Source organism: Carcharhinus amblyrhynchos, chromosome 8 (assembly GCF_965287045.1).
Source record: "Carcharhinus amblyrhynchos chromosome 8, sCarAmb.v2.hapA, whole genome shotgun sequence".
In the NCBI taxonomy this organism is placed as follows: Eukaryota; Metazoa; Chordata; class Chondrichthyes; order Carcharhiniformes; family Carcharhinidae; genus Carcharhinus; species Carcharhinus amblyrhynchos.
Window position 1 is genome coordinate 48881406 of NC_137331.1, and position 24836 is coordinate 48906241.

At 42.2% G+C, this 24836-nt stretch overlaps 1 protein-coding gene across 2 annotated transcripts in view; it reads left to right on the forward strand.

Moving 5' to 3' along the window:
- The window catches only part of znf704 (zinc finger protein 704), a 192075-nt gene that overhangs the window by 120956 nt on the left and 46283 nt on the right, over positions 1 to 24836 (forward strand). For both annotated transcript variants that reach the window (XM_080194038.1, XM_080194039.1), the window contains exons 3-5: positions 7986 to 8095; positions 16614 to 16843; positions 20491 to 20591. In XM_080194038.1, coding sequence (XP_080050164.1) covers positions 7986 to 8095; positions 16614 to 16843; positions 20491 to 20591 — 441 coding nt within the window. The remainder of the gene's footprint in view (positions 1 to 7985; positions 8096 to 16613; positions 16844 to 20490; positions 20592 to 24836) is intronic.

Consider the following 24836-nt stretch of genomic DNA (forward strand, 5'->3'; position numbering starts at 1 on the left):
AGTGTTGAGGATAATTGTGGAAAAGATTTTGTTGCCTATCCTTACAGATTGTGGTCTGTGAGTTAGGAAGTTCAGAGTCCAGTCACAGAGGGAGAAGCCCAGGCCATGGAGTTTGGAGATGAGTTTCATGGGAATAATGGTGTTGAAGTCAGAGCTGTAGTCAATAAGTAGAAGTCTGAATAGATGTCTGACATAGGTGTCTTTGTTATTTAGGTGTTCCAGGATTGAGTGCAGGGACAATCTGATGTTTACTTAAATTTATTTTTTATTCATTTACTCTTGGAGCTACCAATCTTACTATCTCCCTCTATTTTAAAATCGGCCTACTCTTACTTATAATGTTCTTATACTGGATTTGCCATATGTGAGCCACTTACTGTTTCTCTGCTTCAATAAACTTTCATCCTTTGCATCTCTCTAGGGTCTAGGGATTGAGTTTTTTAACCCTTTCTCTCAGCTATGCTTGCAGTCATTTTTATTATCTTCTTTTCATCTCCTCCCATGGTTGTATGTCTCTTTCATAGCCACCAGTATTTTACTCAGAACATAAGAACGTAAGAAATAGGAGCAGGAGTAGGCCATCTAGCCCTTCGAGCCTGCCCCGCCATCCAATAAGATCATGGCTGATCTGAAGTGGATCAGTTCCACTTTCCCGCTTTCTCCCCATAACCCTTAATTCCCCTGAATATCAGAAACCTATCTACCCGTGACTTAAATATATTTAGTAAGGTAGCCTCCACCATTTCAACAGGCAAAGAATTCCAGAGATTCACCACCCTTTGAGTGAAGAAGTTCCTCCTCAACTCTGATCTAAACTGCCTCCCCCTTATCTTGAGGCTGTGTCCTCTAGTCCTGCTATCCTTTCTAAGCAGGAAGAATCTCTCTACATCTACCCTATCCATTCCCTTCATTATCTTACACGTCTCTATAAGATCCCCCCTCATCCTTCTAAACTCCAACGAGTACAGACCCAGTCTATTTAGTCTGTCTTCATAGGCCAACCCCCTCATCTCCGGTATCAGCCTAGTGAACCTCCTCTGCACTCCCTCCAAGGTCAATATATCCTTCTGCAAGTGCGGCGACCAAAACTGCACACAGTACTCCAGCTGCGGCCTCACCAGTACCCTGTACAGTTGCAGCAAGACCTCCCTACTTTTATATTCTATGCCCCTCGCTATAAAGGCCAACATTCCATTCGCCTTCTTGATCACCTGCTGCACCTGCAGACTGGGTTTTTGCAACTCGTGCACAAGGACCCCCAGGTCCCTCTGCACCGTAGCATGCTGCAGCTTTTCGCCTTTTAAATAATAATCCCTCCTACAATTATTTCTGCCAAAATGGATAACCTCACACTTGCTAACATTATACTCCATCTGCCAGGTCCTCGCCCACTCACTCAACCTATCCAGATCTCTCTGCAGACTTTCCACACCCTCCATGCAATTTGCTTTTCCACTTATCTTTGTGTCATCAGCAAATTTCATCACCCTACACTCAGCCTCCTCCTCCAGATCATCTATATGAATGATAAATAGCTGAGGCCCCAGCACCAGTCCCTGCGGCACTCCACTAGTCACCAACCATCAACCAGAATAGCACCCATTGATACCAACTCTCTGCTTTCTATTAGACAGCCAATCCTCTATCCACACTAACACCTTACCCCCAACTCTGTGCACCCTAACCTTCTGTAGCAACCTTTTGTGAGGCACCTTATCAAACGCCTTTTGGAAATCTAAAAACACCACATCCACCGGTTCCCCTCTGTCTACCGCACTAGTCACATCCTCATAGAAATCCAATAAATTTGTCAAACACGACTTCCCCTTTACGAATTCGTGCTGCGTCTGCTCGATCAAACCATCCTTTTCTAGGTGCCTCGCTATTTCTTCTTTAATGATGGATTCTAACATTTTTCCAACTACAGACATTAAACTAACTGGCCTATAATTCCCTGCCTTTTGTCTGCTACCTTTTTTAAACAGCGGTGTAACATTAGCCGTTTTCCAATCTTCTGGCACTTCCCTGGAATCCAGCGAATTTTGATAAATAATTACTAAGGCATCCACTATCACCTCTGCCATTTCTTTCAGAACCCTGGGATGCATTTCATCTGGTCCTGGGGAATTGTCCACCTTCAGTCCCATTAGTCTATCAAGCACTACCTGTCTAGTGATAGTAATCGCATTCAGGCCCTCAACTCCTACCATCCTTCTATCTTTAATATCCGGCAAACTATTCGTGTCCTCCTCCGTGAAGACCGAGGCAAAAAACTTACTTAAAGCCTCAGCCAATTCCTCATTGCCCACCGCTAAATCCCCCCTCTCATCCTCCAAGGGTCCAATATTCACTCTAGCCAGCCTCCTCCTCTTTATATATTTGTAAGAACTTTTACTGTCTTTTTTTATATTTAGTGTTAGTGCTTAGTACTCCAAGAGAGTGCATTTTGCAAGTTTGATTGTGAGATTGGCCTCTTCTACCCATCCTTGGGAAGCATCACCTCGATTCAATCCGTCCAATCCCACAGCAGGACTTCCAGCTAAGTGAGCGACCCAGTTGGCTGATTTCCTAGGTCTTCTTTTCATTCCTGTTCTTGCTGAATCCACAGGAATCAACAGACAGTACAACAAATCGGACCCTTACCCAGGTCCCTTTAACTAGAAATCCTTCGTTGGATATATTAGACACACTTGGCTTTCTCTGGTTGAAAAACTCAGAAGCAGAATAGTAATAGCCTGGTATAAGAGACCAGAGTATGAGATCTTGAGGGAACATGATAGAGTGGATTCTAACAGAGTGTTTCCCCTTGTAGGGGACTCTGGCCAAGGTGGACACAGTTTAAAAATTTTAGCTCTTCCATTTAAGATTGAGATGAAGAGAATCTTTATTTAGAGTCTGTGGAATTATCTTTTCCCTAGAGCAATGGAGGCTGGGTCACTGAACATATTCAAGATTGACTTTGATTTTTTATTGATCAGGAAAGTGGAATTAAGGTGACATCAGATCAGCCATGATCTTGTCAAATTGTGAAGGATGCTTGAGGGGTCGAAAGGCCCGTTGCTGTTCCTAATTCTTGTGTTCAGTGCACAGAGAGTTGTTGGACTGGAGAAGATAGGGAGAGGTAAGGACGTGAGGGATTTGAAAACAAAGGTGAGAATTTATAAATTGAGGCATTGCCAGATCAGGAACCAAAGTAAGTCAGTAAGTGCAAGAGTGAGTGAATGGGACTTGTTGTGAGTTAGGACACAAGTTATACTGCCTGCGATGCTCCTTAAAACCCATCTATTTGACTAAAGCTTTTTGTCACCAGTTCTAATCCTCCTTCAATGACTCAGTGTTCACCTTTTCCTAATGCTGCTGGGAAACACTTTAGGGCAGCATTTCTGCATTTTAAATATATACATTTATAACACTATACAAATTCAAGTTGTTGAATAAGATAATGTGTATAACATAAAGTTCATACACTTGGGACACTTTAGCAGCATTTACTGAATTGCTGTCAGCAGTGAAAACTTACGAGTACAACTGTTATATCCCAAGTGCCATTCCAAGTGAGGTTCATTAACTGAGGAGAATGTTTTTCTGTACCAGGAATGCTATTATTGTGAGATTTGTAAGACTACTGTAGCTTTTTATTCCCTTGTACTTGAGATGCTGTCTCAGTCAATGTTCACGGCAGGGATTGAGCTTTTCTTATTTTGGTGATACCCTGTGGCTGTGCTTTTATCCCTTTATGAGGGTTCCCTGTTTCCTGTCAGTGTGCTTGCTCTCAATTGTTTTACATTATTACAAAGCAATTTTCAGCATGTTTTGAAAAATAAGTTCCATTTGCTCTTTTTAAATTTTCTGTTCCCCAAGATAACAGTAAGTACAGTTGAGGAGGTGGGCCTACCTGCTCATGGTCCTGAACTCCCAGAGCTCCAAACTGGCTGCAGGTGTATGGTCATGGAATGGCCATTGGGTTAATATTTCCACACCCCGCCCCCCCCGCCCCCGCAACCTGAGCCTCCCCAAAAAATTGCAGCGAATATTGGGTGGAATTTTACCACTTCAGTACCCTCCTCACCTCCCACCCTGTCGCCAGCACTGATCTCTATTAGCAGAGACCTTTTGAATGACATTTCTTGTACTATTAGAGGCCAAACTAATCATACACAACTAAGTATATAAATCAATCAATGGTATATTATTGATCAGTGGCACTTGGTCAATTAGTGTCAGGTTTGCTGTGCAGTTATCTGAAGGATGATATCACCCTTGAAAGAGTGTGCTGTCAAGCATGAAAATGTCTCGAGAATTTATGTCATGACATTTGGATAAAAATGTTGGGATTGTTTTCTTTGGAAAAGGGGTTATTCAAAGGTCATTTTGAAGGGAGTTCACAGAATTATTCAGGCAGTTTATTCAGCATAATAATGATTAACCTGACAGGCAGCATATTTTTTAAATTAGAAATTAGATGTCAGTGGAACCTTGAAACTTAAAGGGAAGGCTACTCAAACTGAAAGTATCAATGGGTTTACAAAATAATTGGATACGTCTCTGGAAAAGGATTTGAAAAATATGGTGAGGAGAAAACAGGTAGTTCCTTTGGACTTGGTAGATTTTCACTTTTCTCCAAAATCCTTGGAGGAACGTTCAATATTTTTATGTTTTAAAATATCAATACAGATTAATCAATATATAATTCATAGTTTTGTACACAGTAGTTTCTTTATCAGTTCTATAGCTGTGTACTGATGAACACGACTTTTGAAGTGCTGCAATTGCAGAGTTCAGTTGCATACCACTGTATTAATGCACCCTGAGCCTGGACTTTCCACAGGAGCTCTTCCCTCGCTGTAACTCCAGTTGAAGATCATTGGTTATTTGTGTGAGGGAACGAAGACCTTACTCTGTATATTTTTGATAAAACAGATATCCTCACAACTATTTCTAAAATTTTAAAACTGGACAAAGACATTTTAAAATGGCTGAAACTGTCTGTTGTGACCCTTGGAGAAAAGGACCTACCATAGCAGCATTGATAAATCTTGCATCTCGTTATCGCTGAAGAGACACTAATGACCCCCTCCCCCAAATTCAAAGAGAGCTATACCAAGACCATCTGCATTTTATAACTTAGGTTGCCCAACAGGAGTCTGCTCATCTGTTAGAACAAAGGACTCCATTACCTTCCTTTCGGTTCTTAACCATCTTAGGTACCCAGACAAGGAATACACATCAACGAAAATGTGGTGAGGTGGAAGTCATGTGTCATGGACCTCTAGCTTCTGGAGCCAGTTATACTGCAAACTCAATTTGCACTTTTACCATCTAACTATCAGCATCACAGAAAATGTCCTCTGCCTCGATTGAATACCTAGTTCTGTGTAAATTCTGTGCCATTCCCTATAAGACAGATTCATCTCTACATGCCTATCTCATCATGTGAAGTCAACTCTATTTAACTATACAGCATCAGTTTACAGCATACTAACCTCGGTGAAGAATACCTCATTGGACTTTGAATCTGGATCCAAGTGAAACATTATTTCTTTTCTCCTCATTATAAATCTTTCTTTTCTCTGCTCCTCTTTTACTGTGTGATTGCAAAGAAGGCAACATTGTTACCCTACTCTGTTTTTGAGTGTGCTCAACTCAACTAACCCTTTAAATTCATACTATCTTGCTGTGGGATTTTTCATGAAAAATTGGATCACATCAAAAGCGAGGGGTTGGAAAAATGCTACTGCTTATAAAGAAGGAAGCAAATCAAAATGATCTTTATTTTTTCTCGAACAGGTGGTGAATAGAGAAATTATATAGTTTAAATTAACCCCCTCCTGTCCGTAATAGCACTAATAGTAAAAAATAACTGGTAACACCATTTCCTTAAAGTTTCCAATGAAGCAATGACTGGAGGACAGGATAACCTAGCAGAAATTCAGGCCAACTCAGTAAAAGCAGATGGGTTCACCTTACAAGGACTTAAACTGCACATTCATGTGGGGAGCAAAAGGAGCAGATATTAAGACATCCTCCATAAGAAAGAGAGGATAAATAGCAGATGCATGGGTCCAAGGACACATTTTGTACTTTTTTCAGTAATAACGCTATAAATATTGTAATGAATATTCACTCTGCTTGAGTAAAATTCCACTTAAGTGTGAGTGGCATATGACAGAGTATAGAACAGTCAGTGAATTGTCAGTCAGTCAATGTTCCTGTAATTTGCTTAGTGAGAAATATTAAGAGTGAATTTTCAACTTCAACCCTTCCAGTGTACAGCTTTGCAAAATGGGACATCATGTCAGGAATTTTAGCACAATTTTAAAATGACCAGACACAAAATTGTGATATGTGCTCCAGAGTGCGCAACATTGCAATGAGAGAGCTAAAGACAAAACCATTGTTTTCCTAATTCTGTGCAGCTCCCCTCCCAATGGATATCTAATATCATAAGAACATAAGAACATAAGAAATAGGAGCAGGAGTAGGCCATCTAGCCCTTCAAGCCTGCCCCGCCATTCAGTAAGATCATGGCTGATCTGTCGTGGCTCAGTTCCACTTTCCCGCCCTCTCCCCATAACCCTTAATCCCCTCTCTTATCAAAAACCCATCAACCCGCGTCTTAAAAATATTTAGCGAGGCAGCCTCCACCACTGCAACGGGTAGAGAATTCCAGAGATTCACCACCCTTTGAGTGAAGAAGTTCCTCCTCAACTCCGTTCTAAACCGCCCCCCCTTTATCTTGAGGCTGTGCCCCCTAGTCCTACTGTCTTTTTTGAGCGGGAAGAGTCTCTCCACCTCTATCCTATCCATCCCATTCATCATCTTATACGTCTCAATGAGATCTCCCCTCATTCTTCTAAACTCTAACGAGTACAAGCCTAGTTTATTCAGCCTCTCCTCATAGCTCAACCCCCTCAACTCCGGTATCAGCCTAGTAAACCTCCTCTGCACTCCCTCCAAGGCCAAAATATCTTTGCGCAGGTGCGGCGCCCAAAACTGCACACAGTACTCCAGCTGCGGCCTCACCAATGCCCTATACAGCTGCAGCAAGACCTCCCTACTTTTATATTCAATCCCCCTCGCTATGAAGGCCAGCATCCCATTCTCCCTCCACAAAGTATTCCAAAAACATCCAGCCTCTGTTCCTGTAGGGGTGAACATTCACAAGGTAAGGAGCGTGGTTTTCCCATTTCTCTGCTGGAAGAGCTCCAGAAACTACAGGGAAATAATGTAAACTCCTGCGGACATTCAAGTCCAGTGCATTTTCAGCAGGATCCAGTTCTTAAACCCACAACTGGGCATCAGCATTGATACATTTTCCATCTCATGATTCATTGGGCCAAACTCTGCTGAAATTGGGAATCTTGTGGTATACGCCGTTTGTTATACCTTTTCCTGCACACTTCAAACTGAACAGAATTTACCCTGTAGATTACTAGAAGTGCTAAGGCAATGGGATATGTGAGATCTTAGTGAATGGCAGGAGCAAAAGTGTATCTCGATAATGCGATTTAACAGTTGAATAAGTAACAGAGGTATGATGGAGGAGGGTGAATTTGATTCAAATCAGGTACAGGAAAAAAGAGAAAGGAAGAAAAGGAACAGAATAAAAAAAACCGTAAACAAAATTTTTAAGATCTCTAACAACTATTTACTACACGTAGGCATGAGACTTAACAGTTAAATTGTTCGCTTTCTAGACCAGAAAGATTGACTGGTATTGAAAGGACACTTAATTGTGAGTCCTAACTTTGTGTTACAGGTTTAATAGGTAATTAATATGCAAATTCAGCAACAACTTAAAGGATGAAGTGTCCTCTGCATGAGGGCAACAGCAGAATGGCATAAGTTGACCATGAGGTTCTGACAATACTTCCACAACTGCTATGGCATTTTTTAAAAATTCTTTTCTACACTGTGATTCTTGCTCTCTCAAACATACAGCTCATTGTACAAGCTAGCAGTAATTGCGGATTCTATATTTGCAGGAAGTTCTCAGAGGAAGGGGAGATGGACAAAGTAACAGCAGCTATGGTGTTAACTAGCCTATCCACCAGTCCACTGGTCCGCAGCCCTCCCTCTGCTGTCCGTGTAGCAGGTAAGTTGTTAAGTTCATTTACATTCATTTACCATAGGCCCACTTCAGTAAAATCGAACTTTAATTTGTGAGTTCTAAATGAATGTTTAAAATAACAGTTTTTGCATTGCATGCAAAATTTGAGGAGATACAGAGTGAATTTTGCAAGGCTCTGCTTCCTGTGTAGATCAAAGAATTAGGCATGGGTGCCCAAGACTTGCAAAGCCTTCAATTTTCCAGTGATTAACATTAATGAACGGGAAATCTGGTACACTAACGACCATACCTGAGTGTCTAAATAACTGCTCCTTTCATCCAAGTGAGATTTTCATTATGTAGAGGATTGAGCACCCACTCATGGAATTATCTAATTTTATGCCAGAGACAAGTCTGCTCATCATGGTTGTACTAACTTTAGAAGTTATCTACTTAACCCATTTCCTGGTGTCAAGAAAACAGTAGTAGTTTTAAGGGATCTATACCTGTATTGTTAAATATTAGAAATAAGGAATAGGTTGAAGTGGGTTTAATTTAGTTAGTTTAATGCTAGACAAAGGTGTTTTTACATGTGGGGTTTTGATCAGTTCAAGTTGTGCTTCTGTTATGCTTAGAGAAGGCTATGTTGTGAAAATTAAACAAGTTAAGAGAAGTAAATTGTTATTGCTTAGCAACCAGGAGCACACTTAGAGTAGGAAGGCTTTTTTAAAAGTCTTTTTAACTGGTTTCATAGCAGTTGGCTACCTTTCTCAACTTTGCTTGAAGAAAAACCACACCATGGAGTAATGGTTAAGAAAACAGGGGCAGACAACTTAAAGAACAGCTAGTTAGAACAACTAGAGAAATGAAGAGCAGTTTCGAAGAGATGTGAGATTAAAGGAATAGAGGAAACAGGTACTGGAACAGAGTACTGTTCAGCAAAGGCAGATAGAGCTGAGAAGAACAAAGAAAATTACAGCACAGAAACAGGCCCTTCGGCCCTCCAAGCCTTTACCACCCATCTGCCTGACTTAACTAAAACCCTCTACCCTTTCAGGGACGTATCCCTCTATTCCCATCCTAGTCATGTACTTGTCAAGACACCCCTTAAAATTCACTAACGTATCCACTTCCACTACCTCCCCCAGCAACAGTTCCAGGCACTCACTATTCTCTGTGTAAAAAATCTGCCTCGTACATCTTCTTTAAACCTTGCCCCTCGCACCTTAAACCTAGAAATCATAGGAACCCTACAGTGCAGAAAGAGGCCCTTCGGCCCATCGAGTCTGCACCAAACACAATCCCACCCAGGCCCTACCCTCATATCCCTACATATTATACCCACAAATCCCTCTAACCTACACATCCCTGGACACTAAGGGGCAATTTCTTAGCATGGACAATCAACCTAACCCGCACATCTTTGGACTGTGGGAGAAAACCAGAGTACCTGGAGGAAACCTATGCAGACACGAGGAGAACATGCAAACTCCACACAGACAGTGACCCGAGCCAGGAATCGAACCCAGGACCGTGGAGCTGTGAAGCAGCAGTGCTAACCACTGTGCGACCGTGCCTATGCCCCAACGAGTTGGCTAGTGAGAAGCCTGAAAGATATCTGAAGTAATTTTAAGGTTTGTGAGATTTTACTACAGCCCGTGGAATGTGAGTTGAAATAATGGTGGAAATCCGTGGCTGGAAATTGGAGTTTGTGTAAAAGCATTCAAGACAAAGGAAATATGAAAGGAGAGACAGAAAACCTGGTCCTGGATTCCTTGTTAAAGTGGAGTGGAAGCTTTGTTTGAAAGCATAGTTGGAAAACCAATGGATTCTTAATATAAACAACTGATGGAATGTATTGTTTGAAAGAAGATTTTAAACCCTATCTTTTTGGGAGTAGTGTTTGGAAACACTCATGACAATCATCTGAAGGGGATTGCGAGAAGAAATTCACAAAAGATCGCTTGAGTGGCACCAACTGTTTCATCCAGAGTAGGGTGTTATTTTTGAAAACTAACAAATTTGTGAAACCAAGGACAAATAAAGGAGTATTATATTATAAACAAACTTTTCATGTTAGAATCCCTACAGTATAGAAGGAGGCCATTTGGCCCATTGAGCTTGTACCGACAACCATTCTACCCTATCCCCGCAACTCACATACTTGCCCTGCTAATTCCCCCTGAAACTAGGGTCAATTTAGCATGGCCAATCAACCTAACCCACACATCTTTGGACTGTGGGAGGAAACCAGGGCATCCGGAGGAACCCCACGCAGACACAGGGAGAATGTGCAAACTCCACACAGATGGAATCCCAAGCTAGGAATTGAACCAGGATCCTGATACTGTGAGTCAGCCGTGCTAACCACTGTACTACCATGCTGCCCGTGATTAATAAATGCCTTTTTTCTTGTTAGAAACTAATTAGTAGTCATGTGACTCTGTTCCGCCAAGTTTTCAAAATAAAAGTAAAAGTTATCATCTTTTGAATTAAGGTTCCATTCTGGCATTTTCCTTCCTGTTATAACATCAACTGGGATCATAACACTTGAGCGTTCCTGTTTCTGTGTCTATGGAATGTGATTGATGCTGTCAAAGTTGCATGAATTGCTCATTGCTTGTTGCCCTGAGGCAGTGGTGGTGAGCTTTCTTTTGGAACCTTGTATTCCAAATGCTGCTAGCGCTCCCACGCCTTCATTAGCCTGGATAATCCACAGTTTTAATCCTGCTACAAGGTAGGAGCAGCTTGTAAATCATTGTCAGGGAAGAGGGGAATTTGCAGGTAATTGTGTTCTTAAAACAATGCTGGTTTTGCTGTTTTCATTGGTAGAATCTTGGTTGAGCAGCTAGAATGTACTATCAATGTAACCTTGTTAAGTTGCTGCAGTGTGTCATATAAAAAGGTCAAGGTCACAATGTGCTGGTAGTGGAGTGGATGGATATTGCGTAGATTGTTTTGTGGTTTGATCCAGGCCAGCAGTGGATATTCTGCCTCATTCCTGACTTATGCCTTGTAGATGTTGAAGAGGCATTAAAGGATCAGCAAACAAGCCACTCATTGCTTTGCCCTGTTTTTGCAGCCACAGCACTGATATGACTGGGCACTGGTGGCTCGTCCAAGATATTGAGAGTGAGAATCTTTGAAGATCAGAGGAGATGAATTTTACGTATTGTTGTTGGTTATTGCTTGTTTTTTCTACAGCATAGACTTTGTTTATATTTGTCACCCCAGACCTGGATTCTGTCCAGGTACTGCTACATAGAATTATAGGATCCCTACAGTGCAGAAGGAAGCTATTTGGCCCTTTGAGTCTGCACTGACAACAATTCTACCCATGACTATCCCCGTGACCCCACATAATTACCATACCACATCAACAAGGTCATCTATGTGCAAATCCACAAGAGATGGGTGAGATCCTAAATAAATTTTTCTCATCAATATTTATTGTTGAGAAAGACAAGGAAGGATGTTAGGGAACTTGGGGAAATAAATAGCAATGGCTTGAGAAGTGTACATGTAACAGAGAAGGAGGTGCTGGAAGTCTTAAAGTGCATCAAGGTAGATAATCCCCAGGACTTGATGAAGTGTATCTCAGAACATTGTGGGAGGCTAGGGAGAAAATTACAGGTCCCCTAGCAGAGATATTTGAATCATCGACAGCCACAGGTGAAGTGCCTGAAGATTGGAGAGTGGCAATTGTTGTGCCTGTGTTTGAAAAGGGCTGCAGGGAGAAGTCTGAGAGCTACAGGCCAGTGAGCCTCACATCTGTAGTGGATAAGTTGTTAGAAGCTGTTCTGAGAGACAGGATCTACAGGCATTTAGAGAGGCAAGGACTGATTAGGGACAGTCAGCATGGTTTTGTGAATGGAAAATCGTGTCTTACAAATTTGATTTGAGTTTTTTGAAGGAGAAACCAAGAAGGTAGATGAGGGCAGTGCAGTTGATGTTGTCCACATGGACTTTAGCAAGGCCTTCGACAAGGTAGTGCATGGTAGGTTGATTCATAAAGTTAAATCTCACAGGATCCAAGGTGAGGTAGCCAAATGAATACAAAATTGGCTGGATGATAGAAGACAGAGGGTGGTTGTAGAAGGTTGTTTTTCAAACTGGAGGCGTGTGACCAGCAGTGTCCTGGGTCTACTGTTATTTGTCATTAATATAAATGATTTGGATAAGAATATAGGAGGCATGGTTAGTAAGTTTGCAGATGACACCAAGATTGGTGGCATAGTGGACAGTGAAGAAGGTTATCTAGGATTGCAACAGAATCTTGATCAATTGGGCCAGTGGACTGACGAATGGCAGATGGAGGTTAATTTAGATAAATGTGAGGTGATGCATTTTGATATATCGAACCAGGGCAGGACTTAATTAATGGTAGGGCGTTGGGGAGAGTTACAGAGCAAACAGATCTAGGAGTACAGGTTCATAGCTCCTTGAAAGTGGAGTCACAGGTGGACAGTGGTGAAGAAGGCATTCAACATGCTTGGTTTCATTGATCAGAACATTGAATGCTGGAGTTGGGATGTCTTATTGAAGTTGTACAAGATATTGGTAAGGCCACACTTGGAATACTGTGTGCAGTTCTGGTCACCCTATTATAGAAAGGATATTACGAGTGCATAAAAGTTATTAGGTAGCTACCAGGACTTGATGTTTTGAGTTAAAAGGAGAGGCTGAATAGACTGGGACTTTTTTCTCTGAAGCATAGGAGGTCTCTAAAATAATGAGGGGCATCGATCAGCAAGATAGTCAATATCTTTGCCTAAAGGCAGGGGAATCTAAAACTAAAGGGCATAGGTTTAAGGTGGAAGGGGAGAAATACAAAAGTGTCCAGAGGGGCCATTTTTTCACACAGAGGGTGGCAAGTGTCTGGAACAAGCTGCCAAAGGTAGTAGTAGAGGCAGATACAATCTTGTCCTTTAAAAAGCATTTAGAGGGTTACATGCATAAGATGGTTGTAGAGGGATGTGGGCCAAACACGGCAATTGGGACTAGCTTAGCCGTTAAAAACAGGAGCGGCGTGAACAAGTGGATCTGACCCACATGTGACTTCATGTGCTATTTTTGTCAGCAAGCTGTTCTGGAGTGTGTAATTATTGTGAATATGGAGGAGGGCCAGTTTGAAGGCCTACATTATTAGATTTTCAGCACAATTTCTCAGCTTCCAACAGTCAATAAAGGCCCCCTAAATTTCACCTTGCTCATATCCACCTACTGCCCATGCCACTGCTGTGCACCCTATACATCCACCATATCCCCTCAGATCATCCAGGCAATCCCATCCCATCTCTCCATAGCCACCCCTGAGGTTCCATGCACTATCAGTGGAAAATAATTGACACTGGGAACAAATAAACCTCTTACCATCTCATAAAAACCTCCATGCTATTGATCCTGAGAAAAATGCACTTTGCTATTTTAAAATAAAACAATCAAGAAACTTTATCGTAGGGACAACCTGTTACTGGAGCTTCTTGAAACTTATTCATTTCCGGATGAATGGAACACCTACTAAGTAGAAAGTCATTAGCCTTAGAAATGCAGTCAAGCATTGATAATTGCCATAGGTGTCCAAATGCTCTGGGGAGGAAAGAACAGCAGATGCTCGTTTCAACTTCAAAGCAGAATACCTGTCAAAGAATTTAGGGTGGTTAGATTTTTTTCAAGTGTAGATTTTTTTCAATTGTCAAAACCAGGTATCTTTTCAGCTAGGGCCATTTAAATCACAGTAGAAAAGATGACAGCACAGGCTAACAGCACATTTTATAACATTTTTCACTGCATTATGGTACTTTGTCATTGGATTGCACATTCTCCTCATGTCTACCTATGTTTCCTCCATGTGCTGTGGTTCCCTCCCATAGTCCAATGATGTGCAGGCTAGGAGGCTAGGCTGAATGGCAATATTAAATTATCACTTGGTGTCAGGGGGACTATCAGGGTCAATACATAGAGCTACAGGAATAGATGGGTGGGATTGTGTCAGTATAGACACGATGGGCCAGATGGCCTCCTTTGGGACTGTAGGAATTCTATGAATAATTTGCAGCCTAGTGGTAGCAGTCTGTATTTGCATGGTACTGGGACTGCTTTTCTGTTCTACTTTGTTATTTTAAACACCAGAGTACACAGACATCAGTTATAATGAGATATCACACTAAACTATCCAATATGTAAGTTCCTATGATTCTCCCATCAGTACATAGGTTTCAATGAGCCTGTATTATACAATCTAACATGAATACTTGGACATCATACATTATTCAATAAAGCTACCTTTGATTTCTATATTTTATGCCTATTATCTCTAAATCACGGTACATCAGAGATAAATAAAAGAGACAATAAGGTGCACTTAGCTCTTCTGAATCTCTCCTAATAACTTTGTCATGATTATATGGCCTCCAGTTGTTTTTTTTTTAAACAAACGCCAGTTATCAAACCAACGTCCCCAAGATCGTCAAAGGCATGAATGAATGACATTCACACATTCCGACAGTTTCTCACCCAGACCTCGGGTGTACTTATACCATACCATGGAAACCCTAGAGTGCAGAAGAAGGCCATTCGGCCCGTTGAGTCTACACCAACTTTTCTAAAACAGCATCTTACCTAGCCCCTATCTCTGTAACCCCACACATTTACAATGGCTAATACACCTAATCTACAGATTTTGGATGCTACGGGGCAATTTAGCATACAGCATCCGTGGGTTGTAAATTAGAAACGTGTTAGGTGAGGAGGTGGGATGTGAGAAGGAGGATCAGGTATGAGGATGCTGTTACCTTCCAAGGTTTCAGTCCTGTCACTGGCCACAAACTCAGCAACTGGCATCCCACAAATGACCAACACAATTTCCTCCTCCACAGGGATTGGAACATACAAGCCATGCCTGTCCGCCTTCAGTTAGCTCTTGCTGTCTCTGGTCATACATCACCTTGCCCTGCAAACACAAAAAGTGGGCATTCTTTTCAGGTGATGTGGCTGTCATGGTTGAATAGCTGGGTGTACGTAGGCTTTGAGCTGTGGGTGAGAGGCTTGCAGTAGTGTTAAGTATGTGGGAGGGTGTGGTGAACCATATGAGTGCTGATTAATAAAAGGTGGGTGAGTGAAGGGCATGTGGTGAATTGAACAATATTTGAGGATGATGATTCGGTTTGTTGAATACAACACGGCATGGTAGCAGAGTGGTTAGCACAGCTGCCTCGCAGTTCCAGGGACCTAGGTTTGATTCCCGGCTTGGGACACTGTCTGCATGGATTCTGCATGTCTTCCCTGTGTCTGCGTGGGTTTCCTCCAGGTGCTTCAGTTTCCTCCCACAATCCAAAGATGCATGGTCAGGTACATTGGCCATGCTAAATTGCCCCTTAATGTCTTGGGATGTGTATGTTAGAGGGATTAGCAGGATAAATATGTGGGGTTATGGACCTAGGGCCTTGGTCAGATTGTTGCCTGTGTAGACTCGATGGGCTGAATGGCCTCCATAGGGATTCTATGATTTAAAGATACATTCCTTGATCTTGAACACTATTGTGAACTTGCGATATTGCAACCAGGTCCTGCGGACTTGGCTCCTGACGTTAATCTCCGTGGTTACGTGCTTCCTTCCGAGTGTGTGGCCTCCTTGCCCTCTCCTCATATAGGACATCTCTGCTCCTTCCCACCCCTGCCACCACGGCCTTCAATGTAGTACCTGAAAATTGTGAAGTCCGTGTTCTCTCATGTGGTGCCGTTCTTCAGTAAGTCCCAAGTCAGAGTCACTTCCTGAATGATTGCCAGCGACTATTCCAGTGCCACAGTGCTTCGTCCCTTTAAAAGATGCAGACTAACATCGAGCAGTACAGACTAACTTTAACTGGTGCTAGCCACTTCCAGTGTGGGACCATTGCTGCATCCAACTAATCAAATGCACTGGTTGGATTTCGAAATGAGTAAACAGCACAAATTTAGCATGCTGTCTGCATCATGATCAGTGGGCGTTGGTTAACTGTACCTCACGAAGCTTGTGCCCACCTTTGGGAGCTATCGATTTAGCCCCTAGGAAACCAAAATCAAATTCAGGTCAAGCACTGTCAGCAGTTGGAAATAACTGAGCCCAAGCTGGGGGAACAAGCATGTGGGAGAAAGTGAAGGAGGAATGGGGAGGGAAGAAATAATGGAAAGAGGTGAATGAAAAAAGGCAAACCAGATGAGAATAACAGGGGAAATGGTAATGAGAGGAGGGCAGCACTGATTACTCATTGTCCTCACAGTGGGTAGAGAGTGTAATGAGCTACCTTCTATGGTGGGGCAAAGGGAAGAAGGTGAGGAACAGGATAGATGACCAGAATAGGGTGCATAAGAAGGAGGACAGAAAAATAGAGAGGTGGGGTTCTGGGTGGAGAAAGTGAAAAAACAATATGTTCTATAACTGTTGGGTAATTAACTTCATCACATTATTGCCTAGGTGAAAATCTACTCCAATGTGACAGATTACTGGAAGTTATGCAATGTTCTTCATGTTATAAACAATGCTCTCGTTGAATGCCAACTTCTGCTGCATTTTGTATAACAGATCAAAATGGTTCTTGGAAGGAGGTAACTAACATGTCATCAAGCTACAGCAGCAGTGGCAACTGGAGCTGGGGGGCGCCCAGCGATCAGTCAAATCCATCTACTCCATCACCGCCTTTATTGGCCGACAGCTTCAAACCTTTCCGTGCAACTATCCAGCCAGATGACAGCATTGACGAGGCAGAGTCCAGTAATCTGTTGTTTGATGAGCCTATACCAAGGAAAAGGAAGGTATGTTTACATTACCCCATTTGCAGATCCCAGTTAATAGAATAATAAAACCTCGACAGTGAAGAAGGAAGCCATTGGGCCCATCAAGCCTGTACTGACAATAATTCCATCTAGGCCTCTCACTCATCTTCCTCTTTCATGCAAGGTGCCACCTTCAGGCTTTTCCTTACAAAATATTAGAATGGATTTCTCCCAAATTAGGACTGAGGTGAGGAGAAATTTCTTCAGTCAGAGTGGTGGGCTTCATTATTGCAAAGTAGTTGAGGCCAAAACATGGTGTGATTTCAAGAACAAATTAGGTATAGCTCTTGGGGCTAAAGGGGTATGGGGAGAAAGAGGGGAATCAGAAAATTGACCAAAATGAATCGTGGAGCTCCTGTTTCTATTTTCCATGTTTCTGAGTTAAATCTATGATCATCTCTCCACACCCTGTCTGAGTTTCTCATCCATCATAGAGTCAGATTGCCTCAAATATTGTTGAAGTGATCTCAACCAAATTTCTAAATTACAGTGTGTGTGAGACTGTAACTGTGGCTTAGAATCATCCTTACCTTCCTAAACCTCAGGAGCTGACACAGTCTACTAAACTATCATAGAATCATAGAAACGTGCAGTGCAGAAGGAGGGTATTTGGCCCATCGGGTCTGCACTGACCACAATCCCACCCAGCCCCTATCCCCTTAACCCCATGTATTTATCCTGCTAGTTCCCCTGACACTAAGGGGCAATTTAGGATGGCCAATCAACTTGACCCCACACATCTTTGGACTGTGGGAGGAAACCAGAGCACCCAGTGGAAACCCACGCAGACATGGGAGAGAACATGCAAACGCCACACAACCAGTGACCCAAGCTGGGAATTGAATCCGGGTCCCTGGCTCTGTGAGGCAATAGAGCTAACCACTGTGCCACCGTGCCGCCCATATCAATCTCCAGGATCTTTTTCCATTGTTCTACTCAGCAGGACTGCCCTCTCTTGGTTCCAGTCTAACCTTCCCAGCCTGAGTAACACTATCCAGATTAAATGGCTTATTTTCTTAACCTCACACCACTATTTTGGAAACCTCCAAAAATTTATCCTTGACTTCCTTCTGTGTTGGGTGGAATGGAGGGAGGGAAGTGGCAGGAGGAATTCAATCCTGTTAAATTTGGGTGGTACATATCAGCAAAAAGAACGCGATTGGAAAAGCTGGGTAATGTGGAAAAGAAGAGGAATTTGTGGGGTTTAGGTTAATAAGGCAATAAAGGTAACACCTCGAGACAATAAAACTTTAGCTTTTATTGCTCAGTTTTGTGGCAAGCAGTTTATGACCAACCTAAATAAAACTAAGGTTGGAATACTGTTTGCACTTTTGTGATTCATACTGTGGGAAAGATTCTGACAGAACAGAGAATATAACAGCACATATTCACAATGATGTAACCCCTCAATTCTGCTCCTCCATTCAGAAAGATCATGGCTCATTTACTTGTAATTTCAGCCCCAGATTTCTTTCTACCCCAGGAAACTTTTCACCCTCTTCTTTCTTCTCTTCTTTCTGCGTCTGCTCTGGAAAAGATGTCACTCACAGTTGCATTTTCAAGCTGCTAACTGCTAAACCTTTGACTTCTCATTCAGCACAATATTTCTATAGCTGTTGATCTTCCTAACCACTCTCTCTCCTCTACCTTTCCTTCCCTTGTACCTTGTTTTCTGTACTCTCTCCCATCCAAGTCATTCCCTTAGCATGGTTCCCCTGATTCATCTCCCAGTTTCTCACCTTCACTAGCAACCTTTTTACACCCCTTGCCACTGCTCCCTCCACTTTCACCTCCAATGGTAGGTGCGAGGATCTCATAGATTGAGGCCAACTGTTCAGCTATCTCTGCAGCTTTGACTCTCCACTTTGCATACCAAACTAAACCACCCCACTGTGCCCTAGCCGTCAATTCATCTTTCTTCTAGTTTCTCCTCTCCTTTCACCTCTAATGTCCAAAGTTTGCCCAACCACCTGTTAATTCTGCTCTCCCTAAATTGCTGAGCATCCAACTTTCCTTCTTAGTCACGATGCTAGTTGACACTGTAAATAATTTCCTCTTATATACCGTTTCCACTGCGCCCCATGGTTAAAATCTGTAATTATCACCTTCCTCCTCAAAATAGATCCTCAATCCATAAGACGTTGGAGCAGAATTAGGCTACTTGGCCCATCAAGTCTGCTCTGCCATTCAATCATGGCTGAAATTTTTCTCATTCTTATTCTCCTGCTTTTTCCCCATAATGCCTGATCTCCATATTAATCAATAACCTATCTCTGTCTTAAAGACACTCAATGACCTGGCCTCCACAGCCTTCTATGGTAAAGGGTTCCACACATTCACCACTCTCGGGCTGAAGAAATTCCTCCTCATCTCTGTTTTAAAGGATCGTCCCTTTAGTCTGAGGTTGTGCCCTCTGGTTCTAGTTTCCTACTAGTGGAAACATTCTCTCCATGTTCACTCTATCCTGTAGGTTTCAATAAGACTGTTCCTCATGCGACAGGCTTGTCATTCCAGGGACCATTCTTGTGAACCTTCTCTGGACCCTTTCCAAGGCCAGCACATTCTTCCTTAGATATGGGGCCCAAAACTGCTCACAATACTTCAAATGGGGTCTGACCAGAGCCTTATACAGTCTCTCAAATACATCCCTGCTCTTGTATTCTAGCCCTCTCGACATGATTGCTAACATTGCATTTGCCTTCCCAACTGTCGAATGAACCTACACGTTAACCTTTACAGAATCTTGAAAAAGGACTCCCAAGTCTCTTTGTACTTCTGGTTTCCTAAGCATTTCCCCATTTAGAAAATAATTCATGCCTCCATTTCTTCTTCCAAAGTGCATAACCTCACACCTTTCCACGTTGTATTCCATCTGCCACTTCTTTGCCCACTCTCCTAACCTGTCCAAGTCCTTCTGTAGCCCCCTGCTTCCTCAATATTGCCTGTCCCTCTCGATATCTTTGTGTCACCTGTAAACTTAGCAACTGTGTCTTCCGTTTCTTCTTCCAAATCGTTAATGTCTATTGTGAAAAGTTGTGACCCCTGAGGCACACCATTAGTCATTGGCTGCCATCCTGAGAAAGACCCCTTTATCCCCACTCTTTTCGTTCTGCCAGTCAGCCAATCCTCTATCCTTACCCTTAACACCATGGGGCTCTTAACTTATTTAATAGTCTCTTATGTGTCACTTTGTCCTTGCAAACTTGGGAAGCACAGTGGTTAGCATTGCTGCCTCACGGCGCCAGGAATTTGGGTTCAATTCTGGCCTCGATGACTGTGTGGAGTTTGCATGTTCTCCCCATGTCTGCATGGATTTCCTCCAGGTGCTCTGGTTTCATCCCACACTCCAGAGATGTGCGGTTAGGTTGATTGACCATGATAAATTGCTCCTTTGGTGTCAGGAGGACTAGATGGGTAAATATGTGGAGTTACAGGAATTGGGCCTGCGTGGGATTGTTGTCGGTGCAGGCTCAAATGACCTCCTCCTGCACCGTGGGGATTATATGATTGTCATTTTGTGTCCCTCATATTTATTTAGATCTATTTACGAGATTGCTATTAATTAGATTTTGGATAGCAGAATTTGATTACCTCTGAAATTGTCTAATCTATTATCTTTTTCACAGAACTCCATGAAAGTTATGTTCAAGTGTTTGTGGAAGAATTGTGGAAAGGTGCTCAGCACTTCTGCAGGGATCCAGAAACACATTCGTACTATCCACTTGGGGTAAGATGCACATCATAGGGAAGAAGCTTAGCTTCAGTAGACAATCATAGCATAGGATAGTTCTCGTATGTTCAACAGTCAATATATTTTAAAGATTAATTGATCAATGTAGTGAAAACATTAAATGTTGCAATTTTCTGACACATAATCTTAAACACTGATGAGCAGCAGATTATATCCACAATCCTTCATACTGTAAGTTATTAGTAGAACCCTTGTTATCGAGCGGTACCATGGAGATCAAGCATTTTCACACAGATTTCCTTGCCCTTTCTATAAGCATTTTTTCAGCAGTTTAACAGCAGATGCCCTGTTTATCCTCCCTAACAAAGGGCTCAACAGAACCAGCTATAACAGCATTGGCATCTGACAGCCGTGAGGGAAATGCATATGGCTTTGGGTAATCCAAATAGAGGACTTTGCTGCCAATATGTTTCACATTAAAGCATACTATTCAGTCATTAGAAGTAGACCGAGCTGCCAAAAATTAGCTATCTTTGGGATCAACTCATAATGGTCTTCATGACTTTTAATTCTGCTTCAATTCTGAACTGGGAACCAAATGTTAGGAGGTTGTTTGGTCTCTTATATAGGTCTTATTATAGTTGTAATGAAATGTTGCTAAGAATCTTTTGCCTAATGTTTTGTTGTGTATTTTTAATAGTGATTGAGAACTTTGTGGCATTGAAACTGTCACCCAGTTGTTATTTTCAGTTTACTATAATGCGGTACCTGAAGGGTAAAATTATACACTTTATTGAATATATAGTTGAACTGATGTTGTGCAACATTATGGAAGGGGATTCACACAGTGGATAATGGAAGTTGGCAGTGAGCCAAGAATATCCACATTTTGTCTTACACGTACTGGGGGGAGTAGTTTTCTGGCCATTCACACCGAGATTTTGGTGCTCAGCTAAATCTCCGTTCACTACAATGGAACCAGAGAATCCCACTGGCATGAACAGCTGGAAAATTCCAGCCCTGGTGCTCTAAGCCCCTAGGCACTGTTAATGAAGACAAGTCCACTTATATTGTAAATGAAGCATGACATTTTATTCACCGAGAAACAAAACAAAATTAGAATTAAGAAATATCAAGGGACCATGCAATTAATTGATGTTTTTGCAAATCTTTGTCTCAAAGATTCAGGCAAAAAAATAGGAAGGCAGATCAATGATCTTTCATCAGAACTAGAAAAGATTCCTGTTTATAAGCAGGTAGAGAGCAAGAGAAAATGAGTGGGGGAGCAGGTAGGGTTGGCTGAATCCACCCTTGCTCATTCCCACTGTGGAAGGCTATACACTTGCTCAGGAAGCTGAGTTAGGACTATGTCAAGTCAGCCTCTCCCTGTGTTCAGCAACTTGACTACATGTGCAATGGTGAGATTAGTTAAGAATCAGATCATTTTATTGTGCAGTGTGCAGGTAAGCTAATTTATTGAGGCTACACTTTAATCACATTCAAAGGATATGTCTGATCAATATTTCTACAGGTGAGTAAATAGGAAGTGGCTTGGTACATTAGACTTCAGTGCTTGCTTCATTGGAACTCTGTGCTTGCTTCAAGTCTGGGTCATTATTCAGAGCCTGCTGTGTTGAGGAAAGAAATGTTTTGTCACAGGTTCACTGGATTCATAAGCAGACTCTGGCCAGAATTCTCCAGTCATCCATGCCCTGCTACCACTGCCAGCAAGAATGGAGAATTTGGCGCTCAGCCAAATCTCCATTCACTGCAGGGGGACCAGAGAATCCCTGCTGCAAGCGAGGTTGGAGAATTTCAGCCTCTGCTTATTCAGCATTTCACTTTTTGGAGGACCATGTAGAGTTGGGGAAGGGGATGCAGTGAGAGAAGTACATCCCCTCCCTTATCAGTCGTATATAAGCTTTCTAACTGATTTTCCAAATGCAAGTACCTGCTTGATATCTAGCTTTATTCCTTATATACAAATTGAGAAAACTTAATCTAAGATCTAGTTAAATTTCACCAGCGTTACTCAAACATCTTCATCCCACTCTACTGAAGAAACTTTGCTGTCTGTATCAGCACAGTTATTTTGTATTCTTAATAATATTATCTGTATGCATTGTGCAGCAAATCCTGTCACAAATCTATCTGACTTATTCTAGCATTTTACTTTAGTCTAATTGGCCTTTATAGCGAGGGGGATAGAATATAAAAGTAGGGAGGTCTTGCTGCAACTGTACAGGGTACTGGTGAGGCCGCAGCTGGAGTACTGTGTGCAGTTTTGGTCGCCGCACTTGCGGAAGGATATATTGGCTTTGGAGGGAATGCAGAGGAGGTTCACTAGGCTAATAGTGGAGATGAGGGGGTTAGCCTATGAAGAGAGACTGAATAGACTGGGTCTGTACTCGTTGGAGTTTAGAAGGCTGAAGGGGGATCTTATAGAGACGTATAAGAAAATGAAGGGGATAGATAGGGTAGAGGTAGAGAGATTCTTCCCACTTAGAAAGGATAGCAGGACTAGAGGGCACAGCCTCAAGATAAGTTGGGGCGGGGGGGGGGGGCAGTTTAGATCGGAGTTGAGGAGGAACTTCTTCACTCAAAGGGTGGTGAATCTCTGGAATTCTCTGCCCGTTGAAGTGGTGGAGACTACCTTGCTAAATATATTTAAGTCACGGGTAGATAGGTTTCTGATAGACAGAGGAATTGAGGGTTATGGGGAGAAAGTGGGAAAGTGGAACTGATCCACTTCCGATCAGTCATGATCTTATTGAATGGCGGGGCAGGCTCGAAGGGCTAGATGGCCTACTCCTGCTCCTATTTCTTATGTTCTTAATTAGAATTGCCTTACATTGTGTTATTTAAGTTTTAAAAGGGAAAACATAATTGTTGTCTTTTTATTTTTAGTACATTCAAATTCACAGAATCTGGCATTGTACCAGTTCAGAAAACTGATATAATGTGAGATTTGTCATCAAAGCAATTCTGGAGTTTTATCTACAAAATCTGCGATTAATCTTCTGCTTCATAAATTCCTTTCCTCAATAATTTTGATGTATCATCCACATGTGTTCCATAGTTTCATGGGCTCTTCAATCTTTCCTGTTCTGAAATATTTTCAATTTTTAAAACGATTCAGAAACTTTAAGGATAGCTCTGGACTGCGGACTGCAACTAATTTCTACTGACTACCTGTCACTTTTTTTGATGTTTGTAGTAACCTAATCACCACTGTCTTGACTCAAATGTGGAGGTGAAGGTAATTACCCCATTGTAGATAAATGTATTTTTAATGCATCAGACTGGAACACAGATTGTTTTTGTTCAGCAAGGGGGCAGCTGCCTCAGCCAGTCATGATTGTGGTGGGAAGGGGAATTCTTCTCTAACTTGTGGGGATCATGGGTAGGACTTTTGAAAATGTCTTTTGTCGAGCATTTTCCGATGCAGTAAAACAGTTTTTGTAAAACACGCTCATCCGTTAGAGATTAAATAAATCACTACTGATGTTTATAAAGCAAATGTAAATATTATGATAGAAAAACATAGAAGCTCATTTTTATACTAAGAGTTAGTCCCACAATTTATGAGAGACTGGGAGTTGGCAGTTAAGAATAGAACTAAGAAAAAGCCACGTTACAGAGTTGGACTGAAGAGAAGAGGTGTTAGAGGGCGATGGATTTGTCCTCTTTGTCAGCCCCAACAGAGAAGTTGAGGGAGGATAGAACTGTGATCATATTACAGTATCATAGTACAGAGAAGGTTCACCAGGCTGATACCGGAGATGAGGGGGTTAGCTTATGAAGAGCGATTGAATAGACTGGGTCTGTACTCGTTAGCGTTTAGAAGGCTGAGGGGGGATCTTACATAGACTTATAAGATAATGAAGGGGCTAGGTAGGGTAGAGGTGGAGAGATTATTCCCACTTAGAAAGGATAGCAGAACTAGAGGGCACAGCCTCAAAATAAGGGGGGGACAGTTTAGAACAGAGTTGAGGAGGAACTTCTTCACTCAAAGGGTGGTGAATTCTCTGCCCATTGAAGTGATGGAGGCTACCTTGCTGAATATATTTAAGTCACGGGTAGATAGATTTCTGATAGACAGAGGAATTGAGGGTTATGGGGAGAAAGCGGGACAGTGGAACTGATTCACTTCAGATCAGCCATGATCTTATTAAATGGCGGGGCAGGGTTGAAGGGCTAGATGGCCTACTCCTGCTCCTATTTCTTATGTTCTTATTTCTGATATTCACCTCGGGGATGTTGCTTATGACTTTGACCCAG